This window comes from Ovis canadensis, chromosome 1, assembly GCF_042477335.2.
Source record: "Ovis canadensis isolate MfBH-ARS-UI-01 breed Bighorn chromosome 1, ARS-UI_OviCan_v2, whole genome shotgun sequence".
NCBI classification, from domain to species: domain Eukaryota; kingdom Metazoa; phylum Chordata; class Mammalia; order Artiodactyla; family Bovidae; genus Ovis; species Ovis canadensis.
Genome location: NC_091245.1, coordinates 27,136,343 through 27,156,201, shown reverse-complemented (window position 1 = coordinate 27,156,201; position 19,859 = coordinate 27,136,343). Strand labels below are relative to the sequence as shown.

Sequence of the window (19,859 nt, the reverse complement as noted above, 5' to 3'; positions counted from 1 at the left end):
GTCAATCTTATCAATTCATGCATTCAAGAAAAACTGCAAGTCAGTAATGTAGGTATTGTGAATAAGCAATGAACAAAACAGACAAATTTCTTTGCTGGCATTAAATTACATATGAGGACTTGAATATGGGGAGGCAGACAAATAAATAAAATATGTCAGATGGTGGTAAATGCTGTGGCTAACAGTGAAGAATGGAGGGGAGGGTTTGCAGTTTTAATTAGGTGGTTAGAAAAGAAGGTGGCATTTGAGCAAAGATTTGAAGCAGAAAAGGGAGTGAGCCACCTGGATGAAGGGGGATGTATGTCCAGGCAGGGGGTAAGAACAAGTGCAAAAGCCTGAGTGGGGAGCATGCCTGGCTTGTTTAATGATAGCAACAATAAGCAACTTAGTGTAGTCGGGAAAAACTAAAGAAGAGATGGGATATGATGTTAGAGAAGTGCCCAGGTAGGAGGTCATGTAGGGCCTCTCAGGCCACTTCAAGGACTTACCCTGAGTGGGAGAGGAAGCCACTGAAAGGTTTTGAGGAGAGAAGGAACATGATCTGACTTGAGGTTTACACTTAATAGGATGAAGAGGAGCCCAAAGATGAAGATTTCAGCCCCGATGGGGGTTATATTCCACGAATCCTGTTCCTGGGTAAGGTGAAAGGTCTTAATCTGGGGATCCATACAGAAGGAGAGAGAAGTGCATCAAGGCACTGACTCCACCTAGTGAAATTATATTGTTATGGCTAAAAACAAAAGCCATTTTCAAAAGAGAGTGATGGATTCTAAATGCTAGAGCCTCAGGTCTGAAAGAAAACTTTTCCCATTAACTAGCTGCTTTTGTGATAAACAATAAAACAACCCCCCTGTTCCCCCTCCAATACCCAAACTGCTTTTGTGAGCAATGGGAGAGTACTGATCATTTATTCATTTGTTTAGCAATCATCTTTGCATCAGCCACAAGTTAAACACTGTCAGCCACAAGTTAGGCACTACAGGAACCGAAAGAAGCCATAGTTCCCACCCTTGCCCTGTAGCACAGCTGAGGCAATGGGATACTGCAACCAGACAAATATCTTTTCAGAAACAATTTCCTGGGAGATATTTAATGACCACCTTGTCTTTGATCAGCATTCTGCTAGGTTCTATGGGGAATACAAATAAAAATATAGGATCCCACTATCATCAAGCAGAAAAGGAACATGCCAGAAAGATGGAACAGCATATAGGCATGGTTGAGGGTGGGGGTGGGTTGTGTTCAGGGAATTCCAAGGGATTCATTTTGATTGCAATGTAGAACACAGGGGGTAGGGTGGTGAGATAATGGGCTGCAAAGATGGGCAGGTCTCATTTTCCAGAAGGCCTAGTATATCATATAATGCTTGAAGTACCTGTCTGTTGTAGTTATTGCAACCCCTGTGCCATTTTGTCTACAATAGATCCCAGTGGCAAAGTGCGTCCTGAAATCATCAATGAGAATGGAAACCCCAGCTATAAGTATTTCTACATCAGTGCTGAGCAAGGTATGGCTATGTTGAGAGAGAAGAGGGAGGGTTGCTGCTAGGTTTAACTAGAATGAACCACATGCGAAGTTTGATGGGAAACTAATTCAGCATGTTCACTAAGCATCTTCTGCATGTAGCTTTTGGCTAGATGCTATGTAGGATATAGAAGAAAGAGAAGAGCAAGCCTCTCCTCTAGCTTCTTACAGTCCAGTAGGAAGCTAACTGACCCATAGGAAACTGGAGAACTGAGGCTTCCAGAAACAGTTGCTTGCCCTTGGACTCACAGTTAATAAGTCACAGAGCCAGGATTTCCGTCTACAACTTAGTTTTTTTCCACTGCACTAACACTATTCTTGTAAGAATTCAAAGGTAGGGGAATGCTGTTAGATGATCCATTCAGAAAGGTTTCATAGATAGTAAACTAACTTGATCTAGACAGGTAAGAATTTGTCTCTTTGGTCAGATATGAAAAGGACATTTCAAGCTAAGGAAGCAAGGGAAAAGGGTGTCAGGTGTAGCCCAACATGGAGAGTGCATGAGTCATGCTAGAGGGGATGATAACTGAATTGAGTCTTGAAGAATGAGACCTAACCAGCAGAGGGATGTGCAAAGCATTATTGGAGGCAGAGGGAACAGCGTCAGCACAAACATGTGAGGGAAGATTGAAGTCACAAGTCAGTCGTGGTTTTTTGTTCTCTAATCCTGAGTGCAACCATTCTAGAGGCAGAAGTTGGAATTCATGCCACATACTGTCACTGTTTTCCTTCTGAATTCTCCCTGCCATCTGTAAAAGAGGGTTATTTCTAAGTTGCCATGTGTCTTCCTTTGTCATGCTGCCAGTTTGTTGATCATTTTATGTTTTGAGTCCTCAGCACTCTTATTTCTCAGAATAGGGAGAGGAAAGATCTGGAGAGGTTATCCTCTCCTTCCCATGGGTAAGGAGAATGTTATCTTCCCTACCCAAAAGCAGATCCCTGGAGGCTGGTATTACCAGGAAGTTTTCCACATGGAGAAGGGCAACTGAACTTTAGGTCCCCAACTCTTGACCCTTGAAATTCACCTTCCTTTCAGAATTTCATGCAGTTACCCCTGCCATCTTGACGTGGGCATCATCCTTTAATATATTAGTCCAGATATGGACACAGAACCCTTACCTGAATTCCCCATGGCTCAGCTGACATGAAGCTGAAATATTCAAACCTGACTTTACTAAATGCTTGGGCAAAACTAAAGGGGTGTAACAAACTTTACTACCTGCTATGCTTTCTGAGATCCACAGATTGTGGCTCAACCCTAACACCTGGCCTGCCATTGTACAGGGAGCCTGTACCCAGCTTCCCTCTTCGATTCCCAAGATAGACAAGAAGACTCATCTCCTGTCTACCCAGGGCTTGCCTTCCAGGTTTCTCTTTTGCCTGAGAACTTGACTTCTTCCATACATAATTGGTACTGGACATAACCACCTCTTTCCGTGAAGAACCATCCTCCCTCTAAGCACACATACTTGCTCACATATCAGTGTAACCTCCACAGAAAATGAAATAAATGCAGCATTCATCCCAAACACGTGATGGAGATGATAGGAAGATGCTTTCTATTCCCTTAGTGTTGTGTATATTTCCAGCTTATGACAGGGATTCAACACTAATCCTGGAGGGTAAGCCAAAGTAACTGCTAAATAACATTTTTGTAGGACCTCGTAGTTTACAAAGGACATTTATTATTCATTCTCTCATTTAATTTTTATAATCTGTTTGAAGTTTGTAACATCACCTTATTTATAGATGAGAAAACGAATTCAAGAGACTTTCCTGGGATAAAATCCAGAATTAGATCTTAAATCCAGATCCTATGCTCCTCTTACATTTCTCCTAAAACAGAAAATTATGTGTTGGTTGTCAAATATGAAAGACTTGCTTCATGTTTTTCCCCTCAATGTTTATTTCACAGTTGTCCAGGGGATGAAGGAAGCTCAGGAAAGGCTGACGGGTGATGCCTTCAGAGAGAAACATCTGGAAGATGAGTTGTAGCATGAATGCATCCCTTCTTTCCTCAAAGATATTGTTCTGGAAGAAAGCAGCAGGGAAGGGAATACTAAGGAATCAGAACAATTGAATGGATTGGAAAACCTTGCTCCTTCCCACACGGGAAAGGCCCCCTCACTGTTGGAAGAATTCTGCTGCCAGAAACTGGTCTCCATGTTTGTGATCCAGCAGACTGTGGCAGACTTCCTTGTCCTGTCCCCTCTCACCTAACTATCTCTTTGTCATTGAAGGTAAAGAATGACACCTTTTGACATAAAACATGAGCCATTTGGAGATTTACTCCTCACACTGCAGTATTTGAATCTTTCCATTTCCTCCTGCTTAACTCACCTTGGTGGTGAAAAGAGACCAGAAGCATCTTCTCTATAATGTTAAACATTGCGGAAAGAGCTTATTATTTAAGACAACAAATTCTAAATGTAAAGCCGTAATTCTGCCCCACCAAGGAGCTCACCCCATCTCTTCTTTTTCTCCTGGGAATAATCTTGGGCTTCTTCCGGAATGCCTGCAACTTCCCTCCTCTTCTCTGGCTTGGCTTCCCTGTCTGCGCGCATGCGTGTGCGGGAATGGCTGTGTGCTCTGGACTGGCCCCAGCTGGAAGCATGCTTTCTTTTCCCCCGTTAACTGTGGAAGAAACCTTCTAGCCCTAGATGGAGCCATTTTTGTCAAGTCGTCAACTGTATTTTTGTACTGGGATTAATAACAAAAAAGAAAAAATATTAATTGTTCCATTAAACTTTAATAAAACTTTAAAAGGAAATGTGTTGTGATGGCCTTTTTCTTACTGGGGAGTGGAGGGAGAGCACTTCAGGAAGAAAACTAACCTTGAGGGCCTCATCCAAGAGCTCTGTCTAGGGCTGTTCCCACACCTGCATCTCCCACATTCTAAAGGATGCCAGAGCTTGTCTCTTCTACTTTTCAAATACCCAAATCCCCTCTATCCTCACTGTTACTGTTTTGTATGGGACAGGCCTTTTCTGCTTCCTGTTTACTGTTACAGCCTGTGACTTGACTACTTGCCTCTGATATTCTCTCCTGTCATCCATCCTCCCTAACTTCCCCCAGAGTAATCTTTCTAAAACACAGATGAGACCACGTCACTCCCCTGCTTAAAGCCTTTCCTGCCTCCTTCAAGAAAATAATATTAACATTAGAAAATATTGGGGCCTCCCTGCATTGGAGTCTGCATTTGCTGCTGTGCTTGCCTGGACCACTCTTCCCTGTGCTATCTACAGGCTTTGCTCCATCATTTCTCATTAAAGTTTCACTGACTTTATTAATAGTCACAGCCTACCCTCCCCCATACTCTCTTTTTCTTTACCCTGTGTATTATTTCAACAGTATAAAAAGAGGGATCTTATAAGGTATCACCTCCAGTGGAACACTGAGAGTGACAGGGGCACTGTTCATAACTATGCTGAAGTTACAAGTTCATTCTCTACCTCTTTCTTTGAGAATGTAAGCTGCAGGAAGGCTAATACTTCATCAGTATTATTCGGAGTATATGACAAGATTCTTGAAATGTCTGACACAAAGGAGATATTTAGTAAATAAATATTTATTAAATGAGTAAAAAAAATGGCAACCCACTCCAGTATTCTTGTAGACAGAGGAGCCTGGCGGGCTACATGGGTCACAAAATGACTTAGTGACTGAGCAGGCAAGCACAGAACATTATTGTAACAAGCCTGCCTAAAAGGTTAACTGACTTTCTGAGAGAATATAGCTTAGTTTGATTTACTGGTTTTTTTAATATTTATTAACTTGGCTGTGTCGGTCTTAGCTGTGGGATGAGGGATCCTCATTGCATCATGATGGATCTTTCCTTGCAGCATTTGGGCTTTGTTGCTCTGTAGCATGTGAGCTCTTAGTTTGCCGACCAGGGATTGAACTCTCAACCCTTCACTGCAAGGCAGATTCTTAACCACTGGATGACCAGGGAAGTCCTTGATTTACTATGAATTAGGGTACAGACATTTTACTGCTTTATAGAGTTCTATGTTAACTTGCAGAAAACTAATAAGCAAATGATTTCTTTCCCAGAGAGAAGATAGGTCCATTAACCAGTTTTGTATTTGACTTAATAATCTTATTTCAACTTTGAATTGGCTTTTTCATCTTTCTGGTCTTCATTAATAAGCTAAAACTTCTGCATATGCTTAGAATCTGTTTGATAGAGAAGGCAATGGCACCCCACTCCAGTACTCTTACCTGGAAAATCCCATGAACAAGGGAGCCTGGTAGGCTGCAGTCCATGGGGTGGCTAAGAGTTGGACACAACTGAGCGACTTCACTTTGACTTTTCACTTTCATGCATTGGAGAAGGAAATGGCAACCCACTCCAGTGTTCTTGCCTGGAGAATCCCAGAGACGGGGGAGTCTGGTGGGCTGCCGTCTATGGGGTCGCACAGAGTCTGACACAACTGAAGCAACTTAGCAGCGGCAGAATCTGTTTGAAAAATTTTTTTAACATTTTGCAAATACTTGATATAAAAAATAGTTAATGCTGAATCCTGTCTCATTATAGCTGTAAGTAATGTTCTTCCCACAGATATATGATGACATTTTTTAAAGTAATGTCACTGAGATGTAGTTTTATTAAAGTTTTAATAAAACTTAAGTGTTAATTATTATAATTTATAATGTCTGTTGTTTTGATTGACATGCTAATAATAATTCTTGTAACAATAGCTGAATCTGAAAGAAAAATTTTAACTCTTGAGATTTTAGCTTAAGTTCCCCTAAAAGCAGGGCCTGAGATAAGGCCTATACAGGTAATATATTTTAGGAAGAGATTCTAAGGAACAGGAATGAGGGACTGGTGAAAGTGAAGCGCAGGAGGAAGAACCAAAGTAGAGTATATTATTGAGCTGGTGACCTCATTGGTCCAGAGTTTCACCAAGGAGCTAATTTCCTGGAAGAACAGACACAGAGGCGACAAAGAACCATGGAGGCATAGAACAAGAGACAAGGGGATGCAGCTTTACGGTGGTGTCCTCCACCTCCGAATGTAGCTGGTTACCACAGTGACTGCCAAAGCCGGAAAAACATCAAGAGGTTGTAAAGTAGGGTACAAAAATTGTCTAACATATCTTAGATTCTTATAGCCAAGGAAAATTTCAGCATTTTAATTCCAATTAAATATATATATTTACTATTGGGAGGTATGACATGGTGATGATTAGTAAGAGAATTTTAAGCATATAAATCCTTTGTGTGTGCTCACTCAGTCATGTCCAACTCTTCATGACTCCATGGATTGCAGCCCACCAGGCTCCTCTTCCCATGGAATTTTCCAGGCAAGAATACTGGAATGTACTGCCATTTCCTACTCCAATAAATACATTATGTTAGTTTATAATTCTGTGGATAGAGTGAAATAAAAATTCAAAAAGAAGAATGATGTAAAATTCCCAACTGTTAAGAGCCTGCCCATCTATTAATTTTAAGTGAATAAGGTAGAAAAAAATTAAGTGGGTAAGTGGATATAAAATTCCTGTGGTACTTAGGCTCTAATGGATATATTTTTTTAAAGTACATAACGACTTTTTCTAAATGTTAATATTTACAGTACAGTAAAAATTATGTCCTTTGCAATTATTTAAATGGTGACGCTTTTAGATGTCAACTTGAAAGTACATAGTTTTCCAAAATTCTTTCAGGGATCATAGAAGTTTCAAGACTACAGGTTTCAAACATTCTTCAGCTGAAAGTGCAAATATTTATACAGCACTATGTGCTAGGAACTGTTTTAAATCCTCCAGTCACATTAACTCATTTTATCCTAACAATAACCTGATGGATTTGGTTCTATTTCCATCATCATCTGCCGTGTATAAAATAATAGATAGGGATATGGAGGCACACAGTGGGTAAGTAATTCACCTAAGCTACTGGGATCAGAGTTGGTATTTGAATGTGAGCAATTTGGCCACTGTATCTATGCCTTTAACTACTACACCATACTAGGTAATTTGTATTCAAGTCAACCAACTCAAGGACTGCATCAATGACTTAGGCTGTGTAGCAAGTATAAATCTTCAAACCAACTAATGCAATTACAAAATAAGAGAAACAATTGTATATTCCAGTAACAATTCCTCTTTTAACTGTCATTTTGCATGAGGACAGCGAAACCTCTTAGAATCAAGTTCAAGGTTTTTTAGGTTATTTGAGGTTTAAACTAGGTCAACTTCAGGATTTTTTTTTTCCTCTTCGCCTGGATGACATTAAGTCTCAGATAATTATATGATGTCAGGACCTCAGATAAGAGACACTGCCCAGGCTAGCATCTTCTGAGGTATAATGTATGATACCTGATCTTAGCACAACTTTCCATGAAGGCATCTGCTGGGATGTCTATTTTATCAGCCTCCACTATTCAGTCCATGCACTTGGCCCCTTTATCTTGTCAGTAAAGCCCTTCTAGGTGGCCCTTCCAGCTCCTCAGCACCACTTCTGTTCCCTTCATTGGGAAGCTCTCTTGTGCCACCCTAGGCCATGAACATCAGGGCCGCCAATCACAGTTATACAACGTCTCCAAGGATAACCTGCCCCCTGTCACTGCTGAGTGCCCAAACTCTCCGTCGCAGAAAACAACCCTGAATCTCTAGACTTGGCAACACAATCCAGACACTCCAGCAAGGTACCTCCTGTCAGGTTTTTGTTGTTTTGCTTTGTTTAAGGGTGGGGGAGACATGTTGCTCGGCTTACCAGGGGTTGAGCCTGTGCTCCTGGAAGTGAAAGCACTGAGTTCTAACTGTTGGACTGCCAGGGAATTCCCACTCGTGTCAGTTTAATTACATTGGATCCCTTTGATCTCAGATGAAGCAGTGATCTGATTTTATTGGACTCCTAATCTGGAATTCCCTTCCACCAAGTTTCTGCTTTGGTACCACCATCTGTGCCACTTGCTGACCGCCCTACCTGCCATCATGCTGTCTCACTCAGTGTTTTCTGAGCAGTGAACACACTTTACAGTGATGCTTGCATGTGAGATCTGAAGATGGAACTGCTGGGGAAGAGTTGCAGAGTGTGAGGCTTCCATTTTGCTGGTGTGACTACAGGTGTGACGTGGCCCTGGAGTCAACTATTCTGGCAGAAGCTTCCTGATTTCAGGTTGTGTTAATAGCTATCATAGTGTGTTCCAGGACAACAGCTTCCTTAATTCCAGATGATGGCTAAGATTACGTGATGGCCAAGATGGTGTGATTCCAGAACCATAACCTTAGAGAGCAGATTCCTGATTCTCTACCTTCCAGATTGATGTCAAGTTTCATTTCCCATGTCAGGACAGATGATGATTTTCTTGGAGTCCTTCCTTGGGGACCAGGCTAATGTGTGTTCCTCTGATCATTTCAGTACATAATTCCCTGTATTAAATGCTTTCTGATTAAAAATAGCTCGCATGGTTCCTATTATCTACAACAGGACCTTGCTTATTATCGTGGTGAACTTCCTAATTAAGATATCATATATACATGGGACTTCCCTGGTGGTCCAGTAGCTAAGACTCTGCATTACCAATGCCGGAAGCCTGAGGTTGATCCCTGGTCAGGAAACTAGACCCCACGTGTCACAACTAAGAGTTCACATGCTGCAACTAAAGATCCCACTTGATGCAACTGAGACCCAGCATGGCCAAACATGTACATACGTGCATGCATACATACACACATATTTTAGAAAAGATGTCATATCTAAATGATATTCCAAAAATATCACTTAGAAGTTCTACATTTGTAACTGATGTAGTAAGTGATGAGACTTTGGGTTGTACCACTTTTGGTGAGTGGGTAATTGTATTTTGAGTTGCTTTATATTGAGGTATTTTTAAGTTTAAATATGACTAGGTGGGAAATAATATAGTTCAGGTTGGGCAAAGAAATTAGTATGTTATATAGATATTTTAAAGTTATTAAATTATCTTTCTTAGGTTCTAAAAATCCTTTACCTGTTAAGTTTTGGAGGGAGGTGGGACCCTCTTTCCATTTTAGAAGTTGGAAATACCAGATAATTGCTTTCCCAGCCCCCTTTGCAGCTAGACTATAGGCAAATGACCTCAGCTCACCCAAGCAGGTACACTTTCATGCAGCACAAAATAACACCATTTGCAGGAAGACTGAGTTCTTGGGGCAGTGGTGGTTATAGTGCCCATAGAGCTGTCCAGTGTTGGAGGCTAGTGGTGTTAGCAGTATAAATTTAGTGCTTAGTGGTGACAGCAATTGTGTCTTCCCCAGCAAGTCTTCAGTGTATACCCCCAAGCCTGGTACTCCAGCATCCCCAGGTAGTTTGTGATCTAGTCAGTGTTGTTTAACAAATTCGTGGGTTTTTTTTTTCTTACATAAACCAGAGTATAAGCTTCTGTGGCTAGCCACTATAGGAGTCAATAACTGTTGCTTAACAAGGTTATAGCAGCATTTCCCAAAGTATATGCCATGCAACACTAGTACCCCTAGAAAGACTTTCCATATTAAATAAGTTTGGATAACAATTTATCTCTTGGAATGATTTATAACTCAAATTAATATTTTAGAAATTCTGAGAGGTCTCACAGGATATTCTTACTTGCTACTAGATGGAGTGTGAAACCAACACATGAAGGGGATGAAATACTGACAAAATTGAAGTGAAACATGGTTGGAGCAGTGGATTAAGTCAACCTTGTATCCCCCTCTGTGCACTTCAAGATGTATGAGCTGATATTCCAATAAGTTAAGTCAATTGAAGTTTGGTTTTCCATTTTCATGAAAATCCATGAAAAACCATCATCTATTACCTTGGCCTCTTGTTTATTTGACCTCCTTATCATCAATAACCTCCACTCTATTTCAGCCGCCCACCCACTCCAATGGTCTCATCGTGTTATCACTCAAAACTCTTTTACCTTTGACACCCTGAATCCAGAAATATTCTGATTACAATCAACTGTTTATCCTTTCAACCTAACTGATCAGTATCTTCCATCACATTTTAACCTTATCCAGATCTTCTAATATAACTCCCTCAACTTTTTACTGGTAAATCTACATACCTTCCCTGCATCTGTCTCAACCTTTTATCCTATCCTTTTATTCCAGTGAAAGAGATATTTTCTACTTCTGTCCCGTGCTCAGTTGCTCAGTAGTGTCCGACTCTTTACAGCCCCATGGACTAAAGCACAAAAGGCTCCTCTGCCCATGGAATTTTCCAAGCAAGAACACTGGAGTGGGGTGCCATTGCCTACTTCAGGGGATCCTCCCGATACAGGGATTGAACCTGTGTCTCTTGCTTCTCCTGCATTGGCAGGCGGATTCTTTACCACTAGCACCACCTGGGAAGCCCAATTTCTACTTTTCAGAGGCTAACTGTGTTCTGGAGTCATCCCCTCCCTGTCTTCAGACTTTTTTTTTTTCTGTAAATGTTCCCTTTTCTCTCTTATATAATTAATCTCTCTATCCTTATTGGGTTGTTCTTGTGCAAACGTAAATAAGCATTGGTATTTCTTATCTAAAAACAAACCATGTGTGCACTTATGTGCTATTTAGCCCGATCCACTTCCCCGGGGGTGCTAGTGGTAAAGTACCCACCTGCCAGTGCAGGAGACATAAGAGATCTGGGTTCCATCCTTGGGTCAGGAAGATCCCTTGGAGAAAGAAATGGCAACCCACTCCATTATGCTTGCTTGGAGAATCTCATGGACAAAAGGAGCCTGACGGGCTACAGTCCGTAGGTTGCAAAGAGTCAGACTGAGGAGACTTAGCACGCATATGGTCAAGCTTTCCTCACCTCATTCTCTCTTTAACATTCTACATGTTACACTTTGGCTTTGGCAACTCCACCTAAATGGTTCCTGCTAAGATAATGGTAGGAGATATGAGGTTGGAAGTGAATGAGGAAAATTTGGCTGATAAAGTCATTTTTGAAAGCTCTTTCTCATTCAGACTTGCATGGATGATCCAATCCCTCCTTCATGTATTTGATATAATGTGCCAATAAATATTGTGATATGCTGCTGGCCAAACTATATATTTTTGTTCATTGCTTCAGTACTCCAAGAGAACCACAACTACTGAAAAACAGGAAATGGATCTTGGTGAACAGTGAACTTTCTTTCAGTGTTCCTTATCAAATAAGTCAATAGCATCACCCTATTATTTTACATGCTCGAAACCTGAGACCCTGGAGAAGGAAATGGCAACCCACTCAAGTATTCTTGCCTGAAGAATCCCATGGACAGAGCCTGGCGGGCTATAGTCCATGGGGTGGGTCACAAGAGTCTGACATGACTCAGGTACTGAGCATACAGGCAACCTGAGACCCATCCTTGACATCTCCTTCTCTCTCATTCCTTAATCATCAATTATTGTTCATTCATTTTCCTAGATATTTTTAAAATCCTGTTATAGGCTGAATCGTATCTACCTCCAAATTAATATGTTGAAGACCTAACCCCCAACCTCTGAATGTGACTGTATTTGGAGATACGACCTTTAGAGAAGTAATTAAGTTAAAATGAGGTCATATGGGCAGGTCCTAATCCAATATGATTTATATTCTCAGAGGAAGAGATTAGGACATAGACACACACAGGGAAGAGCACGTGAAGACCAAGGAAAAGATGGTTCTCTATAAGCTAAGCTGCTGCTGCTGCTGCTGCTGCTGCTGCTAAGCCGCTTCAGTCGTGTCCGACTCTGTGCGACCCCATAGATGGCAGCCCTCCAGGCTCCCCCATCCCTGGGTTTCTCCAGGCAAGAACACTGGAACGGGTATAAGCTAAGCAGAGAGGCCTTAAGAAATCAATCCTGATCTCAGACTTCTAGCCTTCAGAACTGTGAGAAAACAAATCTGTTGTTAACCCGCATAGTCTGTGGTACTGGATGATGGCAGCCCAGGCTGACTAACACACTTCATCCCTATCATCACCACCATTGTCTAAACCACCAGCATTTGTCACCTAGACTTTTATAGTGTACTATCCATCAGGTAGTGCTTTTATCCATCTTGTTAATTGCTGTATCCTCAAGGTGTAGTATTGGAGAAGGCAATGGCACCCCACTCCAGTACTCTTGCCTGGGAATCCCATGGGCGGAGGAGCCTGGTAGACTACAGTCCATGGGGTCGCTAAGAGTTGGACACAACTGAGCAACTTTACTTTCACTTTTCACTTTCATGCATTGGAGAAGGAAATGGCAACCCACTCCAGTGTTCTTGCCTGGAGAATCCCAGGGACAGAGGAGCCTGGTGGGCTGCCATCTATGGAGTTGCACAGAGTCAGACACGACTGCTGCGACTTAGCATCAGAAGCACCAGCAGCAAGGCATAGTATAGAATCTGGCATGTGGTAGGCATTCAATAAATATTAATGAGATGGCTAAATAAATAAATAGCTATTTAGGTGGTTTCCTTGCATCCATCCTTGCCCCTGTCTCCAGATGTTCTCCACAGGGACTGCTCTCTTTGTAACAGAGTTCTGATTGTTTCATTTTTCATGCTTGATACTCTTTGCTGACTCTCCTCCATTAGTTCCAGGACAAAGTCCAAAATCAATAATGTTGTTTAAATGAGTGGTATGATTTGGCTCCCAAGTCTCTCTCCAGCTGCACTGCATGTCATTCTCTCATTCTGTCACCAATTCCAGCCACACTGGTTTTCTTTCCGTTTTTCCAAGTTACTCAATGGTCTTTACACATGCTTTTCCCTTTATTTGGAGTGTCCTTTCCCATATATTTGCCCTACTCATTCTTCAGAAATCCGACCTAAATGTTGCTTTGTGAAATATTCCATGATCACAGCACCAATACAGCTCTTTCTTTTATATCTCCCATCACTTTCCCTTCAAAACAATGATCACAATGGTAATTACTGATGTGGTTAGTTGTGAATGTCTGCTTTCCTTACCAGAGTGTAAGTTTTGTGAGACTGGGGACTGTATCTGGCTTGCTTATTATTGTATTTCTAGTGCTCAGTATCTTTATTTTATTTTTATTTGGCTGCACTGGGTTTTAGTTGTGGCGCACAGGATCTGGGCTTCCCAGGTGGTGCTAGTGCTAAAGAACCCCTGCCAATGCAGGTAGACCTAAGAGTCATGGATTCGATCCCTGGGTCGGGAAGACCCCCTGGAGGAGGGCACGGCAGCCTACTCCAGTATTCTTGCCTGGAGAATCTCATTGACAGAGGAGTCAGGCAGACTACAGTCCATAGGGTCACAAAGAGTCGGAAACGACTGAAGCGACTTAGCACACATGCACAGGATCCCTGACCAGGGATCGAACCCTGGCTCCCTGCCCTGGGAGCATGGAGTTTTAACCACTGTACCACTAAGGAAGCCCCGGTGCTCAGAACCTTTAGCTATGCCTGCGCACGTGTGCTCAGTCGCTAAGTGGTGTCTGACTCTTCTGCAACTCCCATGGGCTGCAGCCTGCCCGGCTCCTTAACCCATGAGTATACCATAAATGAATACTTGTATTAAAGCATGGGCCCAGTTTCCTAGGGCTGAACATTTTACTTTAACTATCATGTACCAACTGCAATCCTAAGGTCCAGAAGTAGTACATAGGAGGGAGTGATTAAATTCCCTCCAAGTAAGAATGAGATAGATACAAGGATGAGTAGGGAGGAGTCTTCTTTATAAAGGAGGAGTATTCAGGAAGGCACTCGATGTAGAAACAAAGGCCTATGCAAAATGCCTAGTTGTAAGGCAGGTTCTGGGAGTTGTAAGTCATTCTGTATATCCAGAGAACAAGGATCAAGGCGGTTGGTGGTGGGAGATGAATGTAGAGAGAAAAGGACTTGGTTGAATTTGTTAATGAGGTTGCATTTATCCTATCATGCAATAAACATCACTGATTTTTTTCAGTTCTTTCCTTTGTTTAGGTCTATCCATGGAAGAAGCTAGTCCTGGAGAATTTTGAGCATTGCTTTGCTAGCATGTGAAATGAGTGCAATTGTGTGGTAGTTTGAACACTCTCTGGCATTGCCCTACTTTGGGATTGGAATGAAAACTGATCTTTGCCAGTCCTGTGGCCACTGATGAGTTTTCCAAAGTTGCTGGCACATTGAGTACAGCACTTTAAAGCATCGTCTTCTAGGGTTTGAAATAGCTCAGCTGGAATTCTATCACCTCCACTAGCTTTGTTCATAGTGATGCTTCCTAAGGTCCACTTGACTTCGTACTCCAGGATGTCTGGCTCTAGGTGAGTGATCAAACCATCATGGTTATCTGGGTCATGAAGATCTTTTTTGTATAGTTCTTCTGTGTATTCTTGCCACCTCTTTTTAATATCTTCTGCTTCTGTTAGGTCCATACCACTTCTGTCCTTTATTGTGCCCATCTTTGCATGAAATTTTCCCTTGGAATCTCTAATTTTCTTGAAGAGATCTCTAGTCTTTCCCATTTTATTGTTTTCCTCTATTTCTTTGCATTGTACACTGAGGAAGGCTTTCTTATCTCTCCTTACTATTCTTTGGAACTCTGCATTCAGATGGGTATATCTTTCCTTAAGTGCTTAAGTTTCCTTAAGTTAAGTGCTTATCCCTTCCTTTCAGCCCCTATATTCAGGCCTCACTAAAGACTAATCAGTCAGGAGAGAATGCATTTCCCTTTTGAAGCACAAGGGGGAATATGAGACTGAAATTTTGCAAACGGTCACAAGGCAGCCTGAGCAGTATCCTTCAGCAAGCCCTCTGAGAAAGAGGACATAGATATTTTCCCAAGATAAGAGAGGCAACCTGACACTTCATAGCTTCTAAGAAAGTGGCAACTGTTCTTAAGTTCCCTAGACATGTGTTTGATGAGAGAAGTCATTGGCAAGCATGATATACCTAGTTGTAAGAGTTGTCAGATCCCTAAAAGTATCTGATGTTACTGAATATCCTATTGAGCATGCCCTAAATTACATACACGATCCTTTTTAATTGAACTCTTTTAAGGAGCCAGTGAAATAATTCTGACCCCCATTTTACAGATCAGCAACCTGTATGATCAACAGTACTTCAATCACATATTAGCAAATGGTGAAAGCTGGATTTGAACTACAGTCCATGGTGTTGCAAAAGAGTCAGACATGACTCAGCAACTAAACAACATTAACAACAAACTCTCTGATTCCAAAGTGTATATCCTTTTGATTATCCCTCACTGGTTATCTTAGAAAGCCTTTGAGTTCATTTTAATTAAATCCCCCTGTTTAACAGAAATGGTTCAGAAAGAGGACTGGTCAGTTGTGAGTAACGACTGATGAGACTGAGGGGGATTTTGTCCCTAGGGTGGGCTTGTGGACACAAGAACCACCAGCCACTGACCATAACTGAGCCAATGCCATTGCCATGTAAACACTCTGCAAGAAGGGGAGGCTTTGGTGAGACCAGTTAGCCATCGTCTCATTCTCAGAGAATCTTCTGTCCTCTCTGCCCCTTAAGGGCCTCATCCCTAAAACAGACTGACTTCTCTTCTATCAGGTCTCAATTCAATTGTCACTTCCTTAGACTTTCTTTCTAAAATAGCCCCTCCCCTAGTCACTTTCAGGCTTTCTTGGTGGCTCAGCAATAGAGAATCTGCCTGCCAATACAGGAGATGCAGGTTCAATCCCTGGGTCAGGAGTATCCCTTGGAGAAGGAAATGGCAACCCAGTTCAGTATTCTTGCCTGGGAAATCCCATGAGCAGAGGAGCTGAGCAAGCTACAGTCCATGGGGTCACAAGAATCAGGCATGACTCAGAGACTAAACCAGCCCCAGCCAGTCATTTTCTATCCCATCACCTTATTGGACTATTTCCTTAAATGTGCTCATCACTAACTGAATTATGTTAGATTTTATTTCCTTGTTTACTGTCTGTTTGTCCTTCTAGGATTCATAACCTTCATATGAGCAAGGGTTCTTTTGTTTAGTTCACATTTGTGTGCTCTGTGCCAGAAACACTGAGTGTTAGCACATACAAACAAATCTTTGTGGAAAGAATGAATAAATGACATAATGATGAAGGACCAGTTGCAGAGGATGAACGATATGAACAGGCAGATGTCAGTAAAGAAGAGGATTTTCAAAGACAAAGCAATCTGCCTTGGAGGAGATTGTCTCCACATCCCTGGAAGTGAGCATCCCAAGGCTACAGAAGGTGCGCCCTTGTTGGATGGTGGGGGAGGGATGATCTGAGGTTCATTTAGCGCCCCAGTAAAATTTTAATTAGATTTTGAGCCAAAACCCTGGTAGCAGGATGCTGTCTAGTCATTGTCTGTGTCAAATTATGGACTAAATATTCTCTAAAAGGGAAATGGAGGCCCAGAGGGCAGGGGAGGCAGAGATGAGGAAGTTGATAGTGCTAGATTCTGCGTCTGGGCTTTGTGGGAAAGGCCTGACTGAGATGCTGATTGTTGTTATTCAGTCCCTAAGTCTTGTCCAGTTCTTTGTGACCCCATGGATTGCAGCATATCAGGCTTCCCTGTCCTTCACTATTTCCTGGTGTTTGCTCAAACTCATGTTCATTGAGTCGGTGATGCCATCCAACCATCTGATCCTGTGGTTGGCATGCTTAAAATAAAATTAATGAAGACGTTTATGAATAATCATTTCCAGTTCAGTTGCTGCTCTTACCACTGGGCTCTTGTTCCCCTTCTTCTGGACCCCACTTCCCATGTGTCTGTCACTTCTCTTCCCATTCTCATAGGGAATGGCACCACCCAGATCACAAAACTCCCCTAGTTGCCTCCATTTCTTTTCCCCCATCTATATCCAATTACTCGCCAGATCTTATCTTTTTCATCCTTTTGCGTCCCACTGCATCTCCCAGCTCAAGCTCATTCTCTCTCTCTCTCTTTTTTTTTGGTCACACTGCATGGCCTGTAGGATCTTAGCTCCCCAGCCAGGAATGGAGTCTGTGCCACTTGCAGTGGAAGCGTGGCGTCTTAACCACTGGAACATCAGGGAAGTCCCCTCATAATTTCTTTTGAAGTCACTGCACCAGCTTTCTCTCTGGTCTCCTTGTCCTCTGTATCTTGGAACCTCTGATCCATTTCCACTGTATAAACTGAGTTCTTTCTAAAGACCATAACAGTATTGTAAAGTAATTATCCCCCAAGCTGAGTTCTTTCTAAAGTATAAAGTGGACCAAGTGCTCCCTCTGGAGAAAGCAATGCAACAGCTCCACATTGCCCTGATCTTTGAGTCCATCCTCCTCAGCCTGGCTCCCCAGGCCCTGGCTGACCTCTGGCTCTGATTTACCCTCCTGCCTCATTCATCACCTGTACTTTGCTCATCATGTCTGTGCTTCCAGAGACTTACAATCCCTGAAGTTCCCTGAAGCCTTTGAATAATTTCATACATTTGGGCTTGGCTCATGCCTGCACTTCTGCCTAGTTTCTTTCTCCCTGAGTTTAACTCCTACTTACCCATGAAGACTCAGCTTAAGTCTCAACGCTGCATCCCAGCATGGGGCCTAGTGCTTAGGCTTCTCCCCAGTGATGTGTTCCACAGTGAGAAAATAGCCACGTCTTGCCAAATGTGGCTGATTTTAATCTTGGCTTTCCTTACTTTCAGTAGCTAAGAAACCACTGGCTACTTAGTTCTTCCTCTCATCCAGGATGGCATGAATTAATCCCTGCTTCATAAATTAATGTGAAAGTTGAATGAGATGGTAGATGTGAGAAATCTTCTGTGAATATCTATATGCCTATCTATTCAGCAAATATCCCTGCCCCTTCTAAGAATGATCTAGGAGATCATGTTGGGTTGCAGCTTGGCCTATGCTTTTGTGAACTCAGGTCAGTGGGTCTCAAAACCTGCTATCTTGCATGGACTCTGAGCATCTTGGATCAAGGACTATTTGCTGTGTGGGTGAGGGAATGAATGAGTGAGTGAATTCAAGGTAGTGGGAGAAACCGAGACAAATTCAAGGCAATGTTATGGAACAGGTCACACTCTGGGAGCTAAAAGTAAGTTAATGTTGCTGGAGCTTAAGGCGAGATGGGGGAGTGTCCACTAGTGAGACCAGAAGGTCATAGGGGCCAGACCACAAGAGGCAAAATATACATATTAACAGATTTAAGCTGGGTTAGGAAGAGTCCTCGGCTGCAGTGTTGGAATGTGGTTACAAGAGAAGTTTGGAGGCTACTGTGGGTCTAGGACAGTGAGAAGGCTGTGGCCATGTAGTGGCAAGGAAGGGACGGAATGGAGCACTCTCAGGAAGTAGTACAGATAGGTTTTGGTGAAGGATTGGTAAGATGGGCAAGAGAGAGGGGTGGCGGGTGGGACCTGGGTTCTGATTATTCACATGTTGAATGCTGTGTGTGTGTGATTCCACCCATGGGGACAGCAGTGTGCCCTGGTGATGGGGCAGTGTCCTCACTGCGCATTTTCATTTATTTTACAAATGAAAAGGCTGAGGCACAGAGAAGAAAGAAGGGCTGATTAGTGCAAGAAGTGGTGTTTGAAACACTTAACCATTTTTCTCATTCATGCCTCTTTGTAAAGTCACTTTGCTCTTCTCATTAAAAGCCCTTTGAATCTGGGCCAGGCTTGTGACTTGACTTGGCCAACAGAATGCAGCATATGGGATGTTTTGCAGTTTCTGAGGCTAGGCCTCAGATTGTGTTTTTTGCCTTGCTCTCCTGGAACACTGCCCCGAGACCACCATGTGAACTGGTCTGGCCTGCCAGTGGATTAGAAGCCTCCTGGGAAAAAACTATGGCACTCAGCCCTCAGCCAGCACCAAATGCCAGACCTAGGGGTGACCTTCCAGCTGAATGCTGCTCACAAAGGATCTGAGATATTAACAAAATCTGCAAAAGAACCCATCCAGCCACCCACAGAATTATGAGAAATAATAAATTATTGCTATTTAACCCACTGAACTTTGGGGAGTGATTGTTATGCGGGAAAACATAACCTGAAGGAACTTCTCCATTCCCATTACCAGTGACTGGCTCCACTGTCTACCTGGTTGTTTCTGCAGAATCCCTTTCCCCAACATCTTACATTTAATCTGCCACCAGCTCCTAAGTACACACTGGATCCCTCTACCTCCCACTTTCCCCATGCCTTGACATGAGTTCTGGTCCTCTTCATCTCTCATCTGGATTATTACAGCAATCTCTAACTGGGTTCTCTCTCTCTCCTTTCTCCCTGCTCCCTACCCTTGCCACTCCATCTATCACACCCACCACAGTCAGAGCTATCTTTCTTTCCTTTTTTTTCCAATGTAATTTGCAGCCTGTGCGAGTATGTGTGTGTGCTGTCATGTCTGACTCTTTGAGACTCCATGGACTATTGCCTGCCAGGCTCTTCTGCCCATGGGATTCTCCAGGTAAGCATAGTGGAGTGGGTTGCTATTTCCTCCTCTAGGGGATCTTCC

At 42.6% G+C, this 19,859-nt stretch overlaps 1 protein-coding gene across 1 annotated transcript in view; it reads left to right on the top strand.

Moving 5' to 3' along the window:
• The window catches only part of TXNDC12 (thioredoxin domain containing 12), a 32,320-nt gene extending 28,026 nt beyond the window's left edge, over nucleotides 1-4,294 (top strand). The window contains exons 5-7 of the mRNA XM_069591617.1: nucleotides 567-636; nucleotides 1,424-1,507; nucleotides 3,440-4,294. Coding sequence (XP_069447718.1) covers nucleotides 567-636; nucleotides 1,424-1,507; nucleotides 3,440-3,519 — 234 coding nt within the window. The 3' untranslated portion in view covers nucleotides 3,520-4,294. The remainder of the gene's footprint in view (nucleotides 1-566; nucleotides 637-1,423; nucleotides 1,508-3,439) is intronic.
• The last annotated feature ends 15,565 nt before the right edge of the window (nucleotides 4,295-19,859 follow it).